The sequence below is a fragment of the Abramis brama genome (assembly GCF_963993115.1).
Source record: "Abramis brama genome assembly, chromosome: 3".
Taxonomy (NCBI): Eukaryota; Metazoa; Chordata; class Actinopteri; order Cypriniformes; family Leuciscidae; genus Abramis; species Abramis brama.
In genome coordinates this window covers 43,884,124-43,907,889 of record NC_139965.1, presented here as the reverse complement: position 1 = coordinate 43,907,889, position 23,766 = coordinate 43,884,124, and the positions used below count along the sequence as shown (strand labels likewise).

Genomic DNA, 23,766 nt, shown 5'->3' with positions numbered 1-23,766 from the left:
CCGCATAATAGAGGTGTTAAAAAATAATGAGAATATAAATACATATATATCCGAGTCCTGATCGGGAGGTAACGTCCGATTCCGATCGAGTCTGAAAACACGCGATCGGGCCCGATTTCCGATCACGTGATCGGATCGGGACATCCCTAATTTTATTAACAATTTATTCTCATAATGTATATATTCTAATAACTAGGGCTGTAACAATATGCAATATGAATCCGAAATCGCTACACTCAGACCTACGAACCTGTGTCGCGGTGTGAGAAGGCAGAATCGCGACACACCCCTTTTTTGAAGTTAACATTATACAATACGTAGACCTACACCACAAAACTAGTTGAGGATAAATTTAATATTGGGCAATTCCAGCGTTATAAACGGGACATTTGCAGTAAAAACTTGAAATATAAATTCTCAGAAAATGCATTTAATACATATTGAAAAATATCAGTCTACACATGCGTTTTATATTTAATATGAGGGAAATAGCCTAGGCTACACATGCGTTACGGGACACAAAAAATATTTAACTTTTAGGTAGCAAAATATTTTTTAGTAATTCTGTGAATTACACTGCGCAAACCAAAAGTAATACTAACCGGATGAGGAAGGGTTGGCTCTCCACAGAACACAAAATATTCATTTTAATTTATTTTTCGTGTTTCCATTTATGAGGAAAAAACAGTTACGGACGTGAGCGCACTGAAAGCGGCACTAAAAGACAGCTTTAAAACTTTCACAGACACCTCAAACAGAAAGCACAAAGCCTTTTTTTTTAAGTGAATTTCGTTTTGTATTAATTGTATCTTAATTTTCATCAACCAATTGCCAGGATTTAATAAATAAGAAGTAAATAGAAAATAGATAATCACAACACGGAGGCGCCAGCATGTAAACTGAAGCGCGTCTCATAAATTAACCGAAACTCAGCGTATATATGGCAAGCCTTACAGACCTGATAAATATATCTTTAGACAGCTTTAAATGTGTACTTTTAAACAGAACAATTCAAAACGAAAGAAAACAGACTGCTCTCTGCTTAATCCGTATGAAATGCGCATTTCTCTCTGGCGCGTTCACTACTGCGAAGATCACGAGTCAGCATCGTCTTCATCAACTTCATCTTTGCAGCCGACACAGAAAACGCTTGTTTATTAATAAACAATTGAAATGTCTCCTTGCTATATTTTACATATTCATTACTTTTGCCGGTTCTTTGTGACAGCTTAGGTGCTTTATTGGCAGCGCCACCATGAACGCGTCAGCACCGAAAACATGGAGATTTTTTTTTAAATCCCTGTTTTGGCAGGGGGAAAAACTGATCAGAAAATGTAACGAAATGTTGTAAAAATGTAGTGGAGTAGAAAGTATAATAATTGCTGCAAAAAGTAACGAAGTAAAAGTCAAAAGCATGCACTATTTATTCTACTTAAGTAAAGTACAGATACGTGAAAAATTTACTTAAAGGGGCTATATGCAACTTTTTCCCCAAAATAAACGTAACAATAGCCTTTTTATTTTACCATTTATGACTCAAACATCTCCTGATGAGCATACTGACACCTTGTCCGCTCACAGTGGGTGTACCTATAAGCCTGTATCCTATTTTTCCTATTTTCTGTCGGGTCGGATTTTTCCCGCGCTGTCTGACGTCAAGCGCGTCTATGTTAAACGTTTCAGATCACTCTGCCACCACCGCTAGTCAGCAAGTAGCCTACACTCGCAAGCAGTGCAATGGAGAAACTTACTCTTATCAGTGTAAGAGAACACTTATCTCAAACAATATATGTATTTGACTGTTCTTACCTCTGTAAACATAATGTTGACCTCCTTGCAGCAGATGACTTGTGAAGTGTGCACGTACGAGAGCGAGCAGAAAGGAAGAGCAGTTCTGTTTTTTGGCCACAGGTGTCAGTCGCGAGTTTAAATTTCAGAAAAACGCATATAGCCCCTTTAAGTAAAGTAAGAAGTATTTGTACTCCATTACATTCCACCACTGGTCACCGGTAGGCTAATGTTGTTTACCGTGGCAGCCGCAGAGCATTTATTTTCAATAAATGAACCTAGTATTTTATAGGTTCAAATAGACACAAAATCTCGTTTTTATTCATTCTACTGGTAGTCTGTTTTGCTCAAATAGAAATAAAGGCCTGTCTCTAATTCTGGCCTCCTTCCAATAAAGGCCTGGGCCACAATGCGCTTGAGTAAAATAAAGGCCGGGCCTATATTAGAGGATTTACGGTATTATTATTTATGCAGAATTTGTTCTTGTCATTGGCCAATTGAGGACCTTTAATGGATTGGTGACACTGACAGCAAATTCACTTATTCAATATCTGTTGTGACATCAAAACATATAAAAAAAATGATTCCAAGAGCTGATGCTTGTCTAAATGATTCCTTCAATTTTGCCTATTACAATGGATGGTGCCGCTGTGCTGGCCCAGTTCAGTCAGTTCTCAGTGTTTATAAATACTTAATATGTCAGACTGTTATTTCCCCTATAATCCTTTAATAGACTGGGAGAAAAGAGACCTTAATATGGACCGTTCATCACAGGCAGCATTCTAAAATGTTCAATTTCAGTTTCATTAATAATTAATTTAGATGAAGGTGCCAAGTGACTTGTATTGTTAGAGCTTTATAAATAATTTACACAGTTCTTGAGCTGTATTCATAAAGCATAAAAGAAGCAGTACTCTTCCTAGATCACAATAATTTTAGCTTCTTATGACCGAAAGATCTCATGAACAACAGTATTCAACCCTTTTAGACATTCCTTGCAAATTCAGAGCATGATTCCAGATATAACTTTTGTCTTATTTTTGTGAAACAATAAAACACGCAATTCCTGCATCACCTTTGACCAGCACTCACATAGGAACAATTGCTTGGCAACTAAAAGTTACAACACATCAAGTGTCCACAGCCATGTCTCTAGCTAATTGCCACTGTTTCTTTGGAGGCATACATCATTTTTAATAGCCTTATATTTGTCACTATTCTCATATTTAACACTAGAGTCTGAGCAGCAAAGCCTAGTGTTTGTGAGTATGAGCCAGTTTTTTTTCAGGACCACTATCATCAAATACGATTGACAGTTAGCATACAGTTTGGATTGGCGGTATGGTTCTGTTCTGGGAAAGAACTCCCTGCGGATCCATGCAGTCTAGCATGGATAAGAGCAGGGCAAGCAGCAATAACCCCCCTTTGGATAAACAGAACAGAACCAACATGAATGTGTTGCAGATATCATTAATTAATTTTATTGTACAACATAATTAGAGAATGTTAGTCTGATTCAGGGGGATTCAGAATGCCAAATCCTGACTGACGAGAGGAGGAGCTGGGGATAGACCAACGCTACTTTTGCGTCATCGAAGGGTAACGCCCCTTTTTTGGGGAAAACAAACGGATTCCCCTGAGAACAGAACTCGCTCGCTCTAGACCTGCAAAGTTTCTTGATAGCAAAAATCGCACAAATATACACTCTCTTTGGACTATTCAGACATCTACCACTATCTCGTGGAATCACCAAGTAAGTAGCCTATTTTTTTTTTTTGTCATTAACACACTCACAGTATGACAAACTCATAGACTGTAAAAAATAGTACAAACTAGACGATGAGGCCATGTCAAGAGGAGTCGGTGGTTTACTTGGATCATATTTCACTTGATTTAAGCTATTGACATAGTTTTGTTGTCGACTAGCTATAACTTACTAGTTAGAAAGACGAAGCTGCTAGCAGCTACGTGATTAACGTTAGCTCTCACTAGGCACGCTACCTTGGCTGTTAACTGATTTTACTGTTGAAATAGTGGCAGGCTAGGACTAAAGTGGACTTGGCTGGTTTCTGCTTGTGTCTAGAAAGTGCTAGGACTTTGAAAGTTGTAAAAAGGTTTACAGTGTACGGCAAAATATGTATGGGACCTATGTATGGGGCATGTTTTTCATTGTCTCTACCCCACTTAAGGTACGGACTATTTATGTTTTTAGCCTCTGACATGATTGTTCTGATTACAGTGTTTGAGGGTTTCTTACTAGTATAGCTAGTCGACAACAAAACTGTTAATAGCTTAAATCAAGTGAAATATGATCCAAGTAAACCACCGACTCCTCTTGACATGGCCTCATCGTCTAGTTTGTCATACTGTGAGTGTGTTAATGACACAAAAAAAGGCTAACGTTACTTACTTGGTGATTCCACGAGATAGTGGTAACGTTAGATGTCTGAATAGTCCATATTTGGCCACTGCGTGGGGTCATTAATCCAGTTTTCGACCATTTCAAAGGGACACCTCTGTAACTCCCTATCCAGTAGCTTCTTTAAATACCGCTCACGGTCCTCGGCCGTCAAAGAGAGTGTATGTTTGTGCGATTTTTGCTATCAAGAAACTTTGCAGGTCTAGAGCGAGCGAGTTCTGTTCTCAGGGGAATCCGTTTGTCTTCCCCCAAAAAGGGGCGTTGCCCTTCGATGACGCAAAAGTAGCGTTGGTCTATGGAGGAGGGAATTGGTACCTGAGAAATATGATAGCTGTTGATAATACTGAAGGAGCTTATATGAATACAGTGATAGGCATCGTATTCCTATAGGTAGACATGGATCAGCTGAGAGTCAGCTGATGCGAGCTTGACTAACTTGACCTGCTAGAACTGATGCTATGCTTGATATATGTGTCCTTTGAATGGAACTGTAAGGCAAAGCAACAAGATATATTTACAACACTATCAGAAGCTATTTTGCATGAAACCGATGGTAACTAGCTAGTGTTGCTATGGTCGCCTTGTAATAGCCTCATATTTTAATGCAGAGATGAAAACATATGCACTGCAGTGACTCACATTCAGAAAACTGTCTGTCTGTAGTAGTGTCCCTATCTGCTCATCTGTCTGTATTTTTTCAGATTTTAAAATCTCGGTTGTAGAAGTTCAGTACTGAAGACATTTTTTTCTGATTGACAATCAAAATCTTGGCTAAGGTTTCTTATTGGACTGAAATATGAGGAGAAGGAAAAAAGAAGAATGATGGACAAAAAGAAGAAGAATATGTGCTATTTTTTCAGGATAGTTGTTATCTAGCCTGGCTAACGTCAGACCTCGTCTCAGTGAGACGTGGTCTGGGAACCACATGTTCAGAGCCGTTTATTGGGCACTACGAATGTCTATCAAATGCGCCTGTATGCAGCTTATAGCCAGTTGTTTCAATTATACCAGATGACGTATGTAGAGCGACAGAAATTTGACGAGGAAGAAGACGATGGGTCAGAGATTTATGTATACACGATGGCGTTCAGCGACTATTGCCGTTTGTGCAAGACAAACATGAGGGTAGAAGGTATATATGGACACTGCTGCCATGTTGGATCCATAGATATAAACAAACTGCTTCAGTGTGTCGCATAGATGTCGTCATCGTCTTGCTGCTCCCTCCCCGTTCTGTGATTGGTCCCCTCGCTGAGGCGAAAATCTGGTCCATGGAATCCAGGCTGCCTAGCAGCGTGAATAAAATCGCGCTGCGCGCAAGGCAGCATGGGGAAACCCAGGCTAGTTGTTATCAGCTTCTCTCTGAAATCCCCTCCTTCTGATATACAAACTCATTTTGTATATATTTCTGTATTTTATACAGACATCACAACAGGCTTACATCAAATTCATATTATCTGGGCATTTGTATTTATATCATGGAGGGAGTCTTCATAGTTCATTTTAACCACTGATTGCCACTAATCACTGACGTTAAGTGAAAGTTTTAGAAAGAATAACATGGACCAGTTTAAATGGCCTTGTATATATTTCACATACATCATCAGAGCACATTAAATATAGTGTGCACAATGTTCAAAGTAATAAAAATCTTGAGGCATGTTATTTTCCATGAACCATTTGTATTAAATTCGTTACATGAGTGGTTGAAACTGAATCATACATCATCATCACTCTCTTCACAGATTGTTGAACAAGTCTTTAGGGTGTAGTTTTAGCTACTGTTTTAGAGTCATATTTCCTTGTCATTATGCTGTGTCTGTGTGGCAGTGCTGCGGTAAGCAAGATGAGTGTATGTACTGTATGCGTGTGTTGGGTTCAGAGGGGGTTGGGAAGAGTTTATCAGTCTCGCTGCTGGGAATACTGTGTGTCATAATGTGCTGGTCTTTACAGTGGGAGCTGGTATGGGGGACTATGTTATGGGGACTTTCCATAGACATAATGATTTTTATACTGGACAACTGTATATTCTATCCCCTAACCCTACCCCTAAACACAACCCTAAAGGTCACTTTTTGTCAATCAAGCTTATACACTGCCTCCGAAACTTTCGTCCGTCATAAACCAATTCGGATCAGGTTCGATTTTCTGTGTTTTTCGCATCCGTAGCAAGCATTTTGAATGGTGTTTTGACAATTCAAAACCAACGAATGACGAATATGAAAAAAACGCATGCGAAAATTTCGGACTCAGTGTGCAAGGACCTTAAACGTGATTGACACAACGTGAGGTTGTATTTATTTTTTAACGTACGAAAATTTCAGACGAGAAGTTTTTCCAAAAAAACACAAAAAAAAAACACATTTATAATCTGTGTTCCTAATGGGGATCAAAAAATGTCCATTTTGTAGGGTTTACCACCCAAACACACACACACACACACACACACACACACACACACACACACACACACACACACACCATTTAGACCACTATGGCAACATCTGCAACCATTTAGAGCAGGGGCCAAGTAGAGTCAACTGCATTGCACATTACATATGTTTTCCATCTCTCTTATTCCACAACATGAAAAAACTAAGTGCAAAAAAGCAAGATTTTTCCATCCATTCCTACATAGGGTCTTTCGCCTACGCACGGATCAAATTTCTTCGCCTATTCATGAGGTAGAGAGCCTTCGGGGGAGGGGCCAATGTGTACTGTGCCTTTGGACTCAAACTACGGCAACTTGGACTTCACAAGTGTAACGAAACCCTTGATAACAGAGAATGAAAGCCAGCACCATTTATTTTCTCAGGGGACGACGACAGAATGAAAGAGGATTCCCAAGTATGCAGGACTGCCACATAAAATTCCCCATTATTGCAGCTACTTTTGTAATCTATGTTGAATTAAATGTGGTGCTCTTCATGAGTATGTTATAGGCAGTGACTCTCAACTTCTTTAAACTCACTGTTTCCCTTATATGACACACTCAGAGCTCTTTCCTAAAGAGCTGAGGATCTGAATCAGGTGTGTTAAATAAAGAAGACATACAAAATGTGCAGAGCAGTGGGTCCCTAGGACCGGAGTTCAGAACCACTTTTCTCATCTGCCTCAAACAATGACAAAAGGATCAGGTTCAAAGTTGTATGGCAGTGGGACACAGAGAGCATGCAGCATATCATTTAAAGCACGATCAGTTTCATCATTAACTGCATGCTTCACTTTAAATCCATTGATCTCATTGAGCCTTATATTTCATTCAACTATTCCAATGAGGATTGTGAAACTGTTTCACATATATATATATATATATATATATAATTAAACATTTAATTATAATCCAATATTGACACACCTCGTATCTTGAAACATTCATGCTGTTTGTTGTGAGACTGGGAGAGTTGAATGTTTTTGAATACATGCCTCCACCTTGTGGACATTCCAGGATAATGCAGACTCATTCTCAGATGTGTTTGGTATACTGATGCAGTGTGGAAGCAATAACCACAACTATAATAGTGCTGTATTTATGTGATTTTTCTTTAACAGTATTCCAAAAGAAAAAGTCCCAAGGAGATGCTGAAACACTATACTCTCTTCCTACTAGACAGGGTAAGATTTGTTTGTCTGAAAATGGAATAGTTTTATACAGTATACACTATGAAATGACATGAGATTTCATGTTTTGGATCTGCTGTAAGCATTATTCCTCCTGAGTTTAAATAATAACTAAATATTGATAAATCATATGTCCAACATTTTAACTACTTTGTGGTCTCCATTGTGACAGCGAGGCAGAGGGACAGCATCTCGTCCACTTATGACACCTTTGTGCCCAGTCAGCCGCCAGGATTGGATGAGCTGATCAAACTTCAGGAGGAGGTGAAGATGGGCACTCTAAGTATAGATGATGCTCTGGATCGATTCAATGACTGGCAAAGGCTCCAGAAGGGAATGGACAGTGTCCAACAGGTGAGGAAAGCAAATTTATTTCAAAAACATGTTTATGTGTATCTCTCTTTAAAATACCACAATCCTAGTTTGTGTATTATAATAGTATTCTAACATGTCATTTTAATCACATATTAAACCTTGCATTGTGTTTAATAGCATTCGGTGGTGGAAATTACATTGTAAACATGTTTGGAAATAAAAATCAACAACTTTTTTATCATGAAACAAATCACATTTTGCCAATATATATATATATATATATATATATATATATATATATATATATATATATATATATATATATATATATATATATATATATATATATATTTAGATTATGTCTCTCACAGTGGACATGCACCTACGATGACAATTTCAGACCCCTCCATGATTTCCAAGTGGGAGAACTTGCAAAATAGCAGGGTGTTCAAATACTTATTTTCCTCACTGTGTATATATATATATATATATATATATATATATATATATATATATATATATATATATATATATATATATAAAATGTATATATATAATATGAATATATACACATATATGAATATATACACATCTATATATATATACAGTCGTGGTCAAAATTGATGGCACCCCTGATAAATATGATAAAAAATGGCTGTAAAAAATAAATCTGCATTGTTTATCCTTTTGATCTTTCATTCAAAAAATTCACAAAAATCTAACCTTTCATTGAAGTAAAAGAATTGAAAGTGGGGGGGGTAAATCACATTATAAAATAAATGTTTTTTTCTCCAAAACACGTTGGCCATAATTGTTGGCACCCTGTTATTAAATACTTTTTGCAACCTCCTTTTGCCAAGATAACAGATCTGAGTTTTCTTCTATAATGCCTGATGAGTTTGGAGAACACCTGACAAGAGATCAGAGACCATTCCTCCATACGGAATCTCTCCAGATCCTTCAGATTCCCAGATCCATGTTGGTGCTTCTTCTGTTCAGTTCACTCCACTCATCAGGTCAGGGAACTGGGACGGTCATGGCAGAAGCTTCATTTTGTGCTCAGTTATCCATTTTTGTGTTGATTCTGATGTTTGTTTTGGACCGTTGTCCTGATGGAAGATCCAACCACGGCCCAGTATAAGATTTCTAGCAGAGGTCGTCAGGTTTTGATTTTTTATCTGTTTGTATTTGCTAGAATCCATAATACCATGTATCTGAACAAGATGTCCAGGACCTCCAGCAAATAAATAGGCCCACAACATATAATATCCAGCAGTGTATTTGACCGTAGGCATGGGGTACTCTTCATCCCTGTTTGCACCAAACACATCTGCTGGGTTTGCTGCCAAAAAGCCCTTTGTTTTAGGTTCATCTGACCACAGAATCCGGTCCCTTTTGAAGATCCAGTCGTGTCTGACAACTGAATATGCTGGATTTTGTTCTTGGAGGAGCGAGGTGGATTTTTCTTGAAACCCTCCCAAACAACATGTGGTGATGTAGGGGTTGTTTGATGATAATTTTTTTTAGGCTTTCTGACCCCAAGACTCAACTAATCTCTGCAATTCTCCATCTGTGATCCTTGGAGAGTCTTTGGCCACTCAAACCATCCTCCTCACTATCCATTAAGATAATATAGACACACGTCCTCTTCCTGGCAGATTCGTAACATCTTTAGTTGATTATAACTTCTTAATTATTGCCCTGATGGTCAAAATGGGGATTTTCAATTCTTTAGATATTTTCTTACAGCCACTTTCTATTTTGTAATGCTCAACAATCTTTTGCTGCACATCAGAACTGTATTCTTTGGTTTTATTCATTGTGATGGATGATTCAGGAAATTTGGCCTTTGTGTTTCCTCATATTTAAACACCTGTGAAACAAGAAGTCATAGCTAGACAATTTCATGTTCCTAGTCACCCTGGTGTGCTAAAAAAGGTAAATATTAATGGGAATATACTTCAGAGATATTTTTCTCATAAAAAAATTCTAGGGGTGCCAACAATTATGGCCAGCGTGTTTTGGAAAAAATTTTTTATTTCATAATGTGATTTACCCCCCAATTTCAATTCTTTTACTTCAATGAAAGGTTAGATTTTTGTGAATTATTTGAATGAAAGATAAAAAAGGATAAACAATGCAGATTTATTTTTTACAGCCATTTTTTATCATATTTATCAGGGGTGCCATCAATTTTGACCACGACTGTGTATATATATATATATATATATATATATATATATATATATATATATATATATATATATATATATATATATAAAAAAGTTTCTTATAATTTTAATTAGTCCTTAATGACAAAAGAAAAATCTTTTAGTTTTAATACAAATCACTCCTTGGACATAAAAGTACCTGTAAGTGAAGAAACACTATAAGTCAATTTTATTGTCATTTTTCTTATTAAAGTTAAAACATAAGGCAAGAATGAAATAAAAATATTTCTACCTGACAGCAGTGGATCATGCAACATATTGTAGGTACAAATGTAATATATACAAGGTGTAACGAGTGTGCATCGGCAGACTGATGAAGACAAAGACGAATAAAGTTCCAATACAAGGTTTAATATAAGAATCCAAATAGGTGTAAATCCAAAAAGGTAGCGGGAAACACACACTTAACTGAAAAGAGACCGGACAAACTCAAAGGGAACACATAGGAACTTATAACATGGCGATAACATGGTGAACAGCTAAACCTAACTAATAATAGTAACCATGGAATCTAAAGAAAGGAACACATGTGACAAATGAAAACAAACTAGAAGTCCATGAAAACTGAAATTAACTGAACATAACAGTGACACTATGGGCTCTGTCTTACACCCGACGCAATGCAGCGTGTTTTTTTCAAAAGGGTTTTTTGCTAGTTTCAGTCCGACGCAGTTTTCGTTTTCGCGTTGTTTAAATAGCAAATGCATTTGCACCCATTTGTGCGCCCATGGGCGTGCTGGTCTGAAAACGAGGTGTGTTCTGGCGCATTGTTGGCACGCTGCTATTTTGAGGCAACAGAAATAGACTGGGCTATTGACCAATTGAAACCTTGTCTAAAGTCAATTAATGGTTAGTAATGTGCGCCTATAGGCGGGTCCACAACGGGCATACACTCTGCTTATTAAACACACAGGGATGCACAGCAGCACACAAACATGCCAAATATTTAAAATAAAAGGATTACAATGTAAAAGATTATTATTGTGTACATAAAGATATGGTGGAATCCGGCTTGTTCCGTAGATGGTCTGCTTGCGCACTTTTACCTCGCGCACGAGCAGTTCCGTTTGCGCTCTGGAGATGCGTTCGGTCTTTCCACTATCAAATTCCGTCATGTAAAAAGCAAATCTGCCATGGCGCCAGCGCAACTGGCATTTAAAGGCAATGGGAGATGAGACTCTGATTGGTTTAAGGAAAAAGTGGATTCGGACACGCCCTAAGTGAACTTGCGCCCTGCGCTTGCATGCGCTTAGATCGTTAAAATATAGGGCCCAATGACTGTAAATGTACTGTATAAAAACCATGGGTAACACTTTATTTCGATAGTCTACTTTACTAACTATAACTAACTTTGCAACTACATGTCAACTTATTCTACTAACCCTAACCCAACAGTCTATTAATACTCTAATGAGAGTAAGTTGACATGTAGTAGCAAATTAATTAGTTATTTGACATGTAGTTGCAAAGTTACTTATAGTAGAATGCATACTTGTATATGTAGAATGCCTAAAGTGGAATGTCGAAATAAAGTGCAATTATTCTCTGTATAAAGGGACTGATACACAAATATTATTTATACTTATAGTTTATATATTATACTAGTATATACTAGTGTATAATTACTGTAGATTTTATAGTTTTAGTTGTGCACACCTGAGTCATCTCCATCATTACTGCTGTAAGAGGTTATTTTTTACAAGTGCATCCCACCAACCTGCACAGCAGACATACTTCAAAATTTGCACTTTACTTTACAGTACAATGTGTGCACTTACAGTGTACTTACCCAAGAAAGTAATGAGTAAAATAAGCAGATGGGTTAAGGTTACCTAGTTATTGTGATTACTACAGTAACTACATACATTGTGTAAAAAAAAAAAAAAAAAATTCAAAGTTGTAAATAAAATAAAGATTACTAGAGTGTTTTACTATATATATATATTATGCTCTATAAACTACCAACAAATACATGTTTGAATCATCTTGGTATGCTCCTAAAAAGTGCATATTAAAGCCTGTTCAACTAATTGTTTTCCACAGGAGAAAATACAGCAGTTGAGGGCAAGTATCATCAGCAACAGTGAGGATGATGAAAGTGTCTATGGTAGGTTTATTGCATCTGTTCAATAAATTTGAGATAAATCTCTCATACAAAGTCTGACACAAGGCCCTAGAAATTTCTCTTTGATGCTTCCAAGAGTTTACAAAAAGGTGTTTTTATATGTTTTTATAAGGTGTTTTGGATAGACATCAAAAGACTGTTTCTCTGCTTGTGTTGTTCATTCTGCACAATGATGAATCAATCTCAAAATAGAGCCAGAGCCAATCAGTTGAGAGAAAACATTTCATGGATCAGTGAGATATAATCCTTGCTGTAAAGATTACAGCGAGAATATGACAGAAAAAATAAAGTCACCATGGGTGAGCAAGACGAAATGGAAATATATAATATGTCAGTTAACAGGCCTCTTTTCTCTCCATCAGATAAAATCAGCATTATTCATCACACGCCAAGTAAGTGCCCTGTCATGAAAGCAAGAAAACTTTTTTTTGTTGCTGTTACTTTATCTCTGTATCTGTCTCCTCCATATCTGTGGCAATGCGGCTTTTTTGTGTCTCAGGGGAACTGTTAGCGAGAAGAATGGCTTTTACACAAGGGTTTTAGTCTCTGTGTCTGGGAAAAATGGAAGTCTTTGAGAAGACGTACTACCTTTTATATATTTCTGTAAGAGTGTCTTTGGGATTTATATGACTGTCAAAGTACCATCTAGAGCCAGCCACCCCTTACTAAGCTCTGTATACTCATGATAAAAGTGTCTGATAGTTTATTGGAGGGCTGAGGTGGAGAAGTTTCCCTGTGGTGCTAAGTGTATGTATGTACAGCCTGGTCTCATCGTTAATACGTAGGTATTAATACGTAATTTTCAAATATAGAAAACGTACTTTTTTGTACGTTTGGATACATGCTGAAACGTATAATATGGACGTAACTGCAACGTTTAAACGTAACATTATTACGTTTTTTCAGCTAAAAAACGTAAACTATTTACGAATATTTCATATCATAAAGATATCTGTATAATTGCCCTTTTACCATTTTATAGATTATAAATGTAAGATCCCTTAACCCTAACGTTACTCCCACACGTAAACATACCCATTTTATTGACAATATTAAAAGGATAAAACGTAATGGACAGATATGTGTAGGGAAATGTCAGTTTTATTAACAATAGCATTCAAAAATAGTTTGAGCCACTAATCCTACCCCTAAGTTACCCCTAAACCTAACAATTTCTTAACTACAATTATAAAGAAAAACAACAGACAGACACGTATAATCACAATATTTTATTTATTGAGAAAATGTCAAAACCGGTACCAAAAGCCGTTCACATGACGATGTGTCGCAGTCCTCTCTGGCAGTATATAATAGTTTCGTATGAGGTAACGTTACAGAGCAGAATTTAAGTTATTAATCCATGAAAATGTTAATCCGGTTTCGGTTCGCTCTGTGAAGGCGCGCGCTTCTCCATTTCAAATGTAGTACACCAACTTAAAAACGGCATGTCGCAATCTGTGACGAAGCATGCAAGAGCCAATGAGCGTTTGATATCACTGCTGTAAAACGTGTCGTAACGCTTCGGGCACAATTTTTGAATTTGAATTCACCACGAGCGCGGGATTTGACGTTTACGGTCTCTGCTGAGAAACGGAGATGAAGATCACTGGATAAAGGGCTGAATTTGGATCTGTTTCTTGCAAAAGTTTGGATTCTAAAGATTTGGATTACATCAAGCTAATAAAATTGATGTCTTTTGTGAATTTATGTTGTGTTTTAGTGTATTATGGGTCTATAGGAGAAAAACGCCTTTTGTGTCTCACAGTAGATAACGTTAAACCAAATATTACAAAATGGTTAAACGATTAAAGAAGGTATTTTAAGGTTTTAAAGTGTATTCTTGTTTAACACCATGTAGGCTAATCCTCCGAAACGAGTTTGCAGCAGAAGGAACAGAGCGAAATTATTTGAGTAACGTTATTATACGAGTAACGTTAATGTCAGGGTTTACAGATGAAACAGACAAGATGGTAAGTTTAAAGGTTTAATTGCAGAATGAATCGGAGATGAAGACAATTGGTGAGTAACAGTAACACAGATAATCTTGAATGGTCTTAGCTGAATTGGTAAAGTGTCTCTTTCTTTCTTTCTTTCTTGCAGATGGTGATGACGGAGGATCGATGATGAAGGTAGGCAGACGGATGAAGGATGATAGCGTCTCAGGTAAGGAACCAGGTAAGTGTTCGGGGAGTCTGAGAAGGGCACGGTGAAGGCAGAGGGACTGAGGACCAAGGAGTCCAACAGAGCCGGGGGGACGAAGGGACGAGGCGTAGCCAGAGGAGTGAAGTCCAGAGGTGAGGGAAGGTGGACGAATGACCAAGGTGAATCCGGGGGGACGAGGGAGCCTGGCGGAACTGGTGTACTGATGGGCCACGGAGAAACTGAAGGAGGTAGGAGCCAAGGGGACGGTGATGAACAGATGGGCTGAGGCGGAGTACTGGACACGGAGGTTGGAGGCGAAGAATGGAGATCCACCTACCCAGCTGGCAAAACAGGATGAGAAGGCTCTGTGCTGGACGGGACCAGCGGTGAAGGCTCTGTGCTGGACGGGACCAGCGGTGAAGAAGGCTCTGTGCTGGACGGGACCAGCGGTGAAGAAGGCTCTGTGCTGGACAGAACCAGCGGCGAAGGCGGCTTCGAAGACGACAGGATCAGCGATGAAGGCCTTGTGCTGGGCAGATCCAGCGATGAGGGCTTTGTGCTGGGCGGAACCAGCGTCGAAAAGGGTGGGCTGGGCGGGACCAGCGTCGAAAAGGGTGGGCTGGGCGGGACCAGCGTCGAAGAGGGCTTTCTGCTGGACGGAACCAGCGTTGAAGAGGGCTTTAAGCTGGACGGAACCAGCTGTGAAGAGGGCTTTCTGCTGGATGGAACCAGCGTTGAAGAGGGCTTTAAGCTGGACGGAACCAGCTGTGAAGAGGGCTTTGAACTGGACGGAACCAGCGGTGAAGAGGGCTTTGTGCTGGACGGGACCAGCGGTGAAGAGGGCTCTGTGCTGGACGGGACCAGCGGTGATGAGGGTGGGCTGGGCGGGAGCAGTGGAAAAGGGGGACCGGAGAAATCATCGTAGTGTTGCGTTCTGGATCCGAACTGGAATGCCGGCTCGGCAGGAACCAACCGGATGAACGGGGCTGTGTCATATAGGGACAATAGGTTAGCTCTGGAATCCAAAAGATTCTGCATCTTTGGTCTGGTCTTCTGTCAGGGTTTACAGATGAAACAGACAAGATGGTAAGTTTAAAGGTTTAATTGCAGAATGAATCGGAGATGAAGACAATTGGTGAGTAACAGTAACACAGATAATCTTGAATGGTCTTAGCTGAATTGGTAAAGTGTCTCTTTCTTTCTTTCTTGCAGATGGTGATGACGGAGGATCGATGATGAAGGTAGGCAGACGGATGAAGGATGATGGCGTCTCAGGTAAGGAACCAGGTAAGTGTTCGGGGAGTCTGAGTGTCATGAATTGACGAGGCCAGACAATGACTGAAGGGTGAGTGTAGAATATAAAGGGGTGAGATGACGAGGTACAGGTGATGATGATTACTCAGGGGAGAGTGAGTGCAGGTGTGAAGACACGAGGGATGCTGGGAAGTGTAGTGAAGAGAAGGCAGACGGTGAAGGTGGTGAATGTGACAGTTAAACTGTATTAATAAATGTGACAAAAAATTTAATTGATAAGACAATTGAATGCAATAGAGTCAAAACATTAATGCCACGATTTTAATATGCATTAAGTTAAATAGGAATACGTACAAATTTGTAAGTCGGTAAAGCTGTTTATACGTAAATAAATTGTTTTTTTTGCTGTCAATACGTAAATATTATACGTTTTAGTGCTGTAAATACGTCAGTATTATACGTTTCTGCGTGTATAAAACGTAAATAAATGTACGTATGGTAGAACTACACTTTACGTAAAAATACACACGTATTCTCATGAGATCACGTTGGTATGTATGTGTATTCTGTGTAGCTGCATCTGCAAACGAGTGTCGAAGAGCGAGCCAGCAACTGGACACAGAGTTCTACAGTAAACCTCTTAAAGGACAGAATGTGAGTTTATGAGGGACATTTTGTACATGTACTGTTCCTCAAGAATTCTATAATACTTAGCCAGCAGATTGTTTTATCCAGTTAGTTGTCTTATATATTATCTATTATTTTTTAATAGACAAATTTCTTCAAGAAGGCAGACAAGCAGTAAAAGTAAGTAACGAACAAACCATTTATCATTTTCTTTAAATAAAAATATGCACAGTGATTTTGTAAGTGTTATTGATTGAGCCAAAACATAACACACATGTAATGCAGTAAGTGCCACAATGTGTTGTCACCTTTATGTCAAATTAATGAATTTATTTATTTTGTCTTATTTCAGTCATCCTGTTTGAGGATTTAATGCACTAGAAATGCTGCTCTGAAGAAATGCACTAAACAGGAACTGATACATTGTTGGTAATATTAGCACAATATCACAGCAATTTGTAACTATTTTACGTTTTAGCGAAGTGGTGGCTAATTTGTTTGAATTTGTACAATACCAAATTTGTTATGGTTAGGGGTGGAACTTCATGCTTCCTTTTTTTTTTTTTTTTTAATCATGTTTTCATATGAATCCCCTCATACACATTCATATGAAAGTGCCACCAAGTAAAATAGTTTTCCCATGAGATCATGAGATCAGGTTGGTTAGTATCCAGTCCGTCAGAGCAATAGAAAAATCAAATAGTCATACTTAGTCATATCCCACTATTCACTATTTTACTATCCCACTATTTGTTTTGTTTTTTTGTTTATATTTTACTTAATGCTTCATAACATGAACTGGGATTGATTTCTGAAGACTTTAGTAGTTGTAATTTTTTTTATATAAAGATCTTTTTGTAGCCTTCACCACCACTGTTTACTCAATATTATTTGGACAATACATTTATCATTTCTTTAAAATGTTGTCAAATGTATTATTTATATCCAATAAAGAACATTCAACCTGAGATTCTACTATAATTTGATAAGGATGTCTTTTTAATGTTTTCTGTTTCATGGTTTTAATGATATTTTTAGTTACATTGCATGTTCTGGTCCTAAGGGGGTGCTGTGCTACTAAGCATGGCGATCGGATTTCTGGTTTACGCAGATTTCTCATGTTGTATTGACGGGTATTTTGATAGACAAAAACAAAGTCATTGCACATCCCATTGTCCCAGTGGACCTCTCAGTACCATACGGATCACTGATTGTAAGTAAGGACACAAACAAGCGTCTGGGAGAAAGCATCTACAGAAGTGAGGTCTTCCCACACGCCACTTCTGTGTCAGGGGACACGATCTAATGCGGATCTGCGATTTGAGGCAAAACCCCGGGAGCGGTGCTGCTAACCCGCTCTGCCTGCCAACCCTAGCAGCTGGACACATTTGCATTATCAATCATGCTCTTTGTGAATAATATGTATTAAAGCCTTACTGCTCTGCAGTGCTTGGATGAGCCATTTCTGCCTCCAGAGATGATTCGGCTCCTGCAGCCTTGGTGGCATTTGTGCCGTGTGTTTGCCTGTCACCTGCTGCTCTGGGAAAGAGATGGGCTTTCTGATCCTGGGCTGGATCAAGCTTCGACATTCCTTTTTCAACTATGAGAGTGTTCAGTCCAGTATAAAAGAAGCAGCACCAGCCTGAACAGGATAGGGAAGCACTCAAGCCCTCCATCTTGTATGACGTTCTGACATGTTAGATCTCATTCAGTTCACATGCAAGAGAAATATCAATCGGCAGCATCTAATCACGACTGTTAGTTGCCAAAATAAATATGATCATTTATATCGCTAGTCCTTGGCCTCTTATGGAAATTAACATCAGGAGCTCTCACTTTTCTCAAGCTGGAAGAGAAATGATAAACCCAACACAAAGGATTAAGTCTTCCCTGAAGTATAGAGCTTTATCAGGGGGAGTGAAGGGCAGGATTAGGATTCAAATGCACCAACAATACTCTCATAATACCACAAACTGATAGAGATCCAACCCAGCTGAGGCACACAGTCGACTGCAAAACCAATTGTAAACCCAGACCATACCTCTGCCATATATCAGCCATATACATTTTTTATAATTTATGATTTCATTGGATTTTAGTTTATTTGAACTAACCTTTTCAAATTTCTGAGGTAAAAAATCACTTGCGCAGATATGTAAAATTATAGTTCCCACAGTTTTTTTTTGTTTTGTTTTTTTTTTCATAACAGAAGCCCACGGGTCTACGAAAACACAATTGCACACAAAAATGCATTCTAGTCCCTGTCCCTGGGATTAATACCAAGAATTATACACAGCTGCTTCCCCTTTGCACCCTAATAAAAATCAGGCAATTTCACAGCCAGTGGCATTCTCTCATCCCATAATCCCCCTGCATGTGTACAGTACGTGACCCTCCTCAACAAGGGCCAAGGTCGCTGTCGGGGTACCTCCGGTTGATAAGAAGAGCTTTGATTTGGGGTTCCTGTCTGGGAAGAACCAGGCCGTTAAATGGAGTCCACCACAGCAGGATCCCCCCACCCCCAGCCCCCCATTCTGCCTTTATGCTCACCAGCACATCCATGAGCAGCCTGAAGCAATGCCGAAGTGTTTGACATTAACTGAAATGAATTGAAATGAGTCGCATGGAAATATGTTTTCAGAGTTAAACCTGGCTTTAAATGAGCCACAAACCTTGCACTGATTCTCACAGTCACCACGCAGCTCTTATTAGTGTAAATGGCACTCTTCATTAACATGTTGCTAATGGCTTGCCCTCTTAATGCTGAGTGTTTGTAATGCTAAGGACAATGCATGGAGTGATTGCCAATCAGCAAATACAAGAGCCAGGTGTCCTCTGAGAGTGTTAGTGCTGACTGCACCTCAACAAATGTTTAACAAAATACTTTTCTGAAATACTGGCAGGAGAAAATCATCAAGCATGAGGCACTGACCCAACTTTTCACTTGTCATTTTAATGCAATGCGTATCACATATTTGATATTTACAAACTCCCACAATGGGCTTGTTATTACTGCTAAGCAGTGGTGTAGTCTAGTTTTTTGTAGTGAGTATACTGTAATATACCGCCTCATACTCACCCATCCCAGAGCGTCACCCCATAAGCACCACCACACTCACTAATGCATATATGCATCGACATGAAATTGAGAGCATTATGAAGTATTAGGTGTTATCAACATGTCAATTTATTATAAGCAACACAAGACTTTAACAGCCAATGACATTTACAGCTGGGGAGACTGGACTGATTTTCTACTGTTTAGTGTTAATCACCATCTAATTTAGCCAGTTAAGAGCTACATTTAGCCTTAGATGTTATATGAATATGGTCCCTGAAGCACAGGTTTTATCAGCTGACAATTTAAAAAAAAAAAAAATTATAGGCACAAATACAAATTTATTGTTTTGGCAAGTTTACTGTTTAAATTATAACATGTATGAAAAATTGTGTGATATTCCCTTAAAATAACGTTTTAATAGATTTTATTATTATTATTATTTTAAAAATCATTTTACTGTGCAATTTCTTTCTAATTTCTTTGAGTTAGACCAAACTTTTATTTTGGTGGGTTGTAGACATTTGAGTTTCTGTGTGTTTTAATAAACTATTATTATTATTATTATTATTATTATTATTATTATTAGGCCTACTTGAAGTATACTCTACTGTGCAATAGTAATATATTTCTGTTATAATTTCTTCAAGTTATACCGAACTTTTATTTTGACAGGTTGTTTTGAAGACATTACAGTTTCTATGTGTAGGCTATATGAAACGAATGAATGACGATAGTTTTGTCAAATTAAATGGTGAAATTCTCGTGCATTGACTCTCATAGCAGCTCTGCGATGAAAGTGCACATGTGTATCCTATCCTACATCATGTCTCAATACAGTGAAACGCTGAAAACACCACGAGCGTGAGTCACGCGTGCTTCAGTGTGTGTGTGTGTGTGTGTGCGTAGTGGAGCACACATAGAGCGCTCATTCCCAGAGACGCGTAGAACAATTGCAGTCTCTTTTAACTTTAATATTCACAGACACTAGTCCATATCATATCCCTACTTTTGATTTATTCATTAAAAAATAGCCAAATTCCGTGATGACGTTCTGCTTAGCAAGCTCCATTTGTGACTGGATTCCGCGATTCGGTGTCGCTTCGCAAACACAGACGGGGTGAATTTATGAATGAAAGTGTGAAAGTTCTGACACAAAACGAAGTTGTTACGTATCCTCACGATTTTTTAAGTGGGTATACGGAAATCCTTGGCCTTTTCTAGTGGGTATACGGCGTATACCTGCGTATCACGTAGACTACACCACTGCTGCTAAGTTATTAAGTGCCTAGTCATTTGTTATGTAAAAGACCTGCAAATCACCTTTTTTAAAGTAAACTAGAGGTGCATACGTCTTACACTTGGCAAAATAAAGACAGCATTAATCAAGCATAAAAGAGGAGAAATCAAGAAATCGCTGTGGCTGAATGTGTTTAGAGAGATACTGGAAAACCCGGATGTTCAAATACAGCTGGGCACAACTGTCTCTCTTACTTTAAAAATGATATCTGGCTAAAGAAGAAAAACAAGATAACCATCAATTTACATATTCTGGAGATAGAAGTAGTTCTGAACAGAATTCTGTTGTGATTTAATCCCTCAACCTTTCCCCTTGGTGTTCCAGCTGGGCTTTTAATCTCTGCCTGTGCTTCCTTTTGTAAACCTTTCGCAGGCACAGGAGAAGCAGGGACTATAATTCAGTAAGTCCCTCGCAAGCACTTTCTAAAATGTCATCCGCCCCCCAGCGGAACGTTTCAATCCTCCATCTCCTCTCGCCTTGGTTATGGTGTTTTGGTGCCCCCTTCCAGAGCTACTCCATTCCCTGAAGGGCAAAACAGCATCTGGTGCAAGGGCAAAGGTACACAGGACAGCACAGCCCCTGCCGACCCCTCGCCTGTCTGATCAGGGGCCAAAAGAGACCCCTGGAGTGTGGCTGTACCCTTGAGTCTGTGGCTGAAAGCCCCTGTGCTGGAGCTTTGGGTAGATTAGCAGCACTGTTCCCCAATGCAGGGCCTTTGTGCAGCAGCGCCCAGGCGAGGCCAAGCTGTCCGCGGCCACAGGGATGCAGTAATTCCGCCGCAGGTCAGCGGCTCTGCATTTTTAAGCAGCCCCTAAAAAGGTCACTTCCGCTGAGGCGAAGCGAGAAGACTATCTCTATGGAAGCCCGGTGACTTGCGTTCCCCACCAAAGTCACTCACAGATTGAATCAAAGGCTACGATGATAAAAAGGGATGGCTAAAGGCTTTATCTTTTATTTGCGGTCCGCTTCTTCTAAGAGGGAGTTGAGTCTTTGAAGCTGATGGTTGTGTTTTTGCAAGGATGTTTTGACTGCTTGATGTCCTCATGAAGGGCTGTGGTATGTTGGGGGAGGGTTGATTTAGTATGTTTTTATAAGAGTTTTAGTGATTGAACAAATACTGTAAAGCATGAAAGGGCTGATTGCAGAACATATTTATATTTAATAAATGCTTGGACCATTTCCAGACCTTGTGGATGCTGAAGTTCTGCATGCAATGAATGTAGACTGAAAGTTTACTTGGCTTTGTAATATTTATACTCTTTCCAAGAGAGCTTACCCTAGCCAAATGTCAAGGTGCTCCAGACTAATCTTAGGGTGTGCAGTTTTGTAGAGGCTAGCAATAGCAAGCTAGTTTTGAAAGCAAAAGCTCACACCCTCTCAAATCACATGAGCGTGCACAGCCAGAGCAGAGTCTGCAAAGTGTCACAAGAGGCGATGTTAAATTATCTCTTTGTCTCATTTTAATATATATTTAATATTTATACCACTTATATTATTGATTGCTATCAGGATGTGAAAAGAGTTTCAACCAGTATAACAAAAAAAGTGCTAATGAAAAACATTAAGTAGAATTAAGCAAGAATGTTGTTTTTCTAAATAACACTGTCTTGCTGATATTCAGACCATATATCATAACTTTTTTTGTTAATGAAAAAATAACAAAATGTTATTAATTAGAGAGTTAAAAAAATCTATCAAACCATGTCTTCACTATAATAATGATTCAATTTTAGAGCTGTGGTGACTAATTTCATGGGAAAAAGCATACATTTGTCATTGGTAGGTTCGTGTCACATCATATTCATACACAAAGAAAAGCATCTCCGGCTGTGGTTAGCGTGAAGGTGAAAGTTTGAGACAATGAGAAAAAAATAACCAGGGATCATTCAAAACAGCAAACCTCCAGTGAATCCCCTGTTGTGAAAACAAACAAACAAAACAAAAATAAAACATTATTTTTTTCCATCCACTCAGATAATGTGTACAGTGTGCACCATGTATACACTGCCTCAAACTACATTCATTCGTACAGAGGAGCAGCAGAGCCGAAGCACAACCAAAACACTGTTCTTCCGCGAAACACATGCAGTTTTACTGCCAGAGGGACAAAAGTTACAAAGTGTAGCTTATAGCTTTTGTTTTTTAGACATAAAATTGTTAGTTGCTTCATTTTGCTCCTAAACTAAACTATCCTCATCAACTAATCCACAGACTGACAGTCTGTCTGGAATGTGCACAAATGCAGACAAATTAATACAAACAGGGAAAAAAGTTCCAGTTTTGTTGGACTGTATCAACGCTTTCTGATCACCACTTGGCCAATCAAATTCGATGTAATACATCTAAGACAACTATTGTGTCTGAAGTACATCTGAAGTATGGTAGTAATTAATATCAAATGTTTAGTCAAGTCAAGTCACTTTGATTTATATAGCGCTTTTTACAAAACAGATTGTTTCAAAGCAGCTTTACAATGATAATAAGAAATTAATGCAAAAAATACTAGTCATTGTTTAGCTTAAAGGGGTGATTATGATTTCACTTTCTTAACTTTAGTTAGTGTGTAATATTGCTGTTTGGGCATAAACAACATCTGCAAAGTAACAACGCTCAAAGTTCAAAGCAAAGGGAGATATTTTCTTTTAAAGAAATTGCTTTTTAAGGACTACAACAAACGGCTGGTAGGGACTACACCACATTCCTCCCGGGTTAGTGACATCACCAACCATAGAATTTACATAAACCCCGCCCCCTGAACACGATTTATAGATTATCATGACAGAATATGCTAATCAATGACTAGGAGATAACTACACATAAGCTACATAAATTCACAAACTAACCATTCAAAAATGTCCTGTTGCATTCTACATGTTGTCACTTCTT

General features: G+C 38.6%; 1 protein-coding gene across 1 annotated transcript in view; it reads left to right on the top strand.

The window, feature by feature from the left end:
- LOC311079575 (B-cell scaffold protein with ankyrin repeats-like) overlaps positions 1 to 17,501 on the top strand; it is a 108,787-nt gene extending 91,286 nt beyond the window's left edge. Inside the window, exons 10-16 of the mRNA XM_084109129.1 lie at positions 7,760 to 7,822; positions 8,001 to 8,182; positions 12,418 to 12,481; positions 12,862 to 12,891; positions 16,470 to 16,549; positions 16,668 to 16,702; positions 16,875 to 17,501. Coding sequence (XP_083965255.1) covers positions 7,760 to 7,822; positions 8,001 to 8,182; positions 12,418 to 12,481; positions 12,862 to 12,891; positions 16,470 to 16,549; positions 16,668 to 16,700 — 452 coding nt within the window. The 3' untranslated portion in view covers positions 16,701 to 16,702; positions 16,875 to 17,501. The remainder of the gene's footprint in view (positions 1 to 7,759; positions 7,823 to 8,000; positions 8,183 to 12,417; positions 12,482 to 12,861; positions 12,892 to 16,469; positions 16,550 to 16,667; positions 16,703 to 16,874) is intronic.
- The last annotated feature ends 6,265 nt before the right edge of the window (positions 17,502 to 23,766 follow it).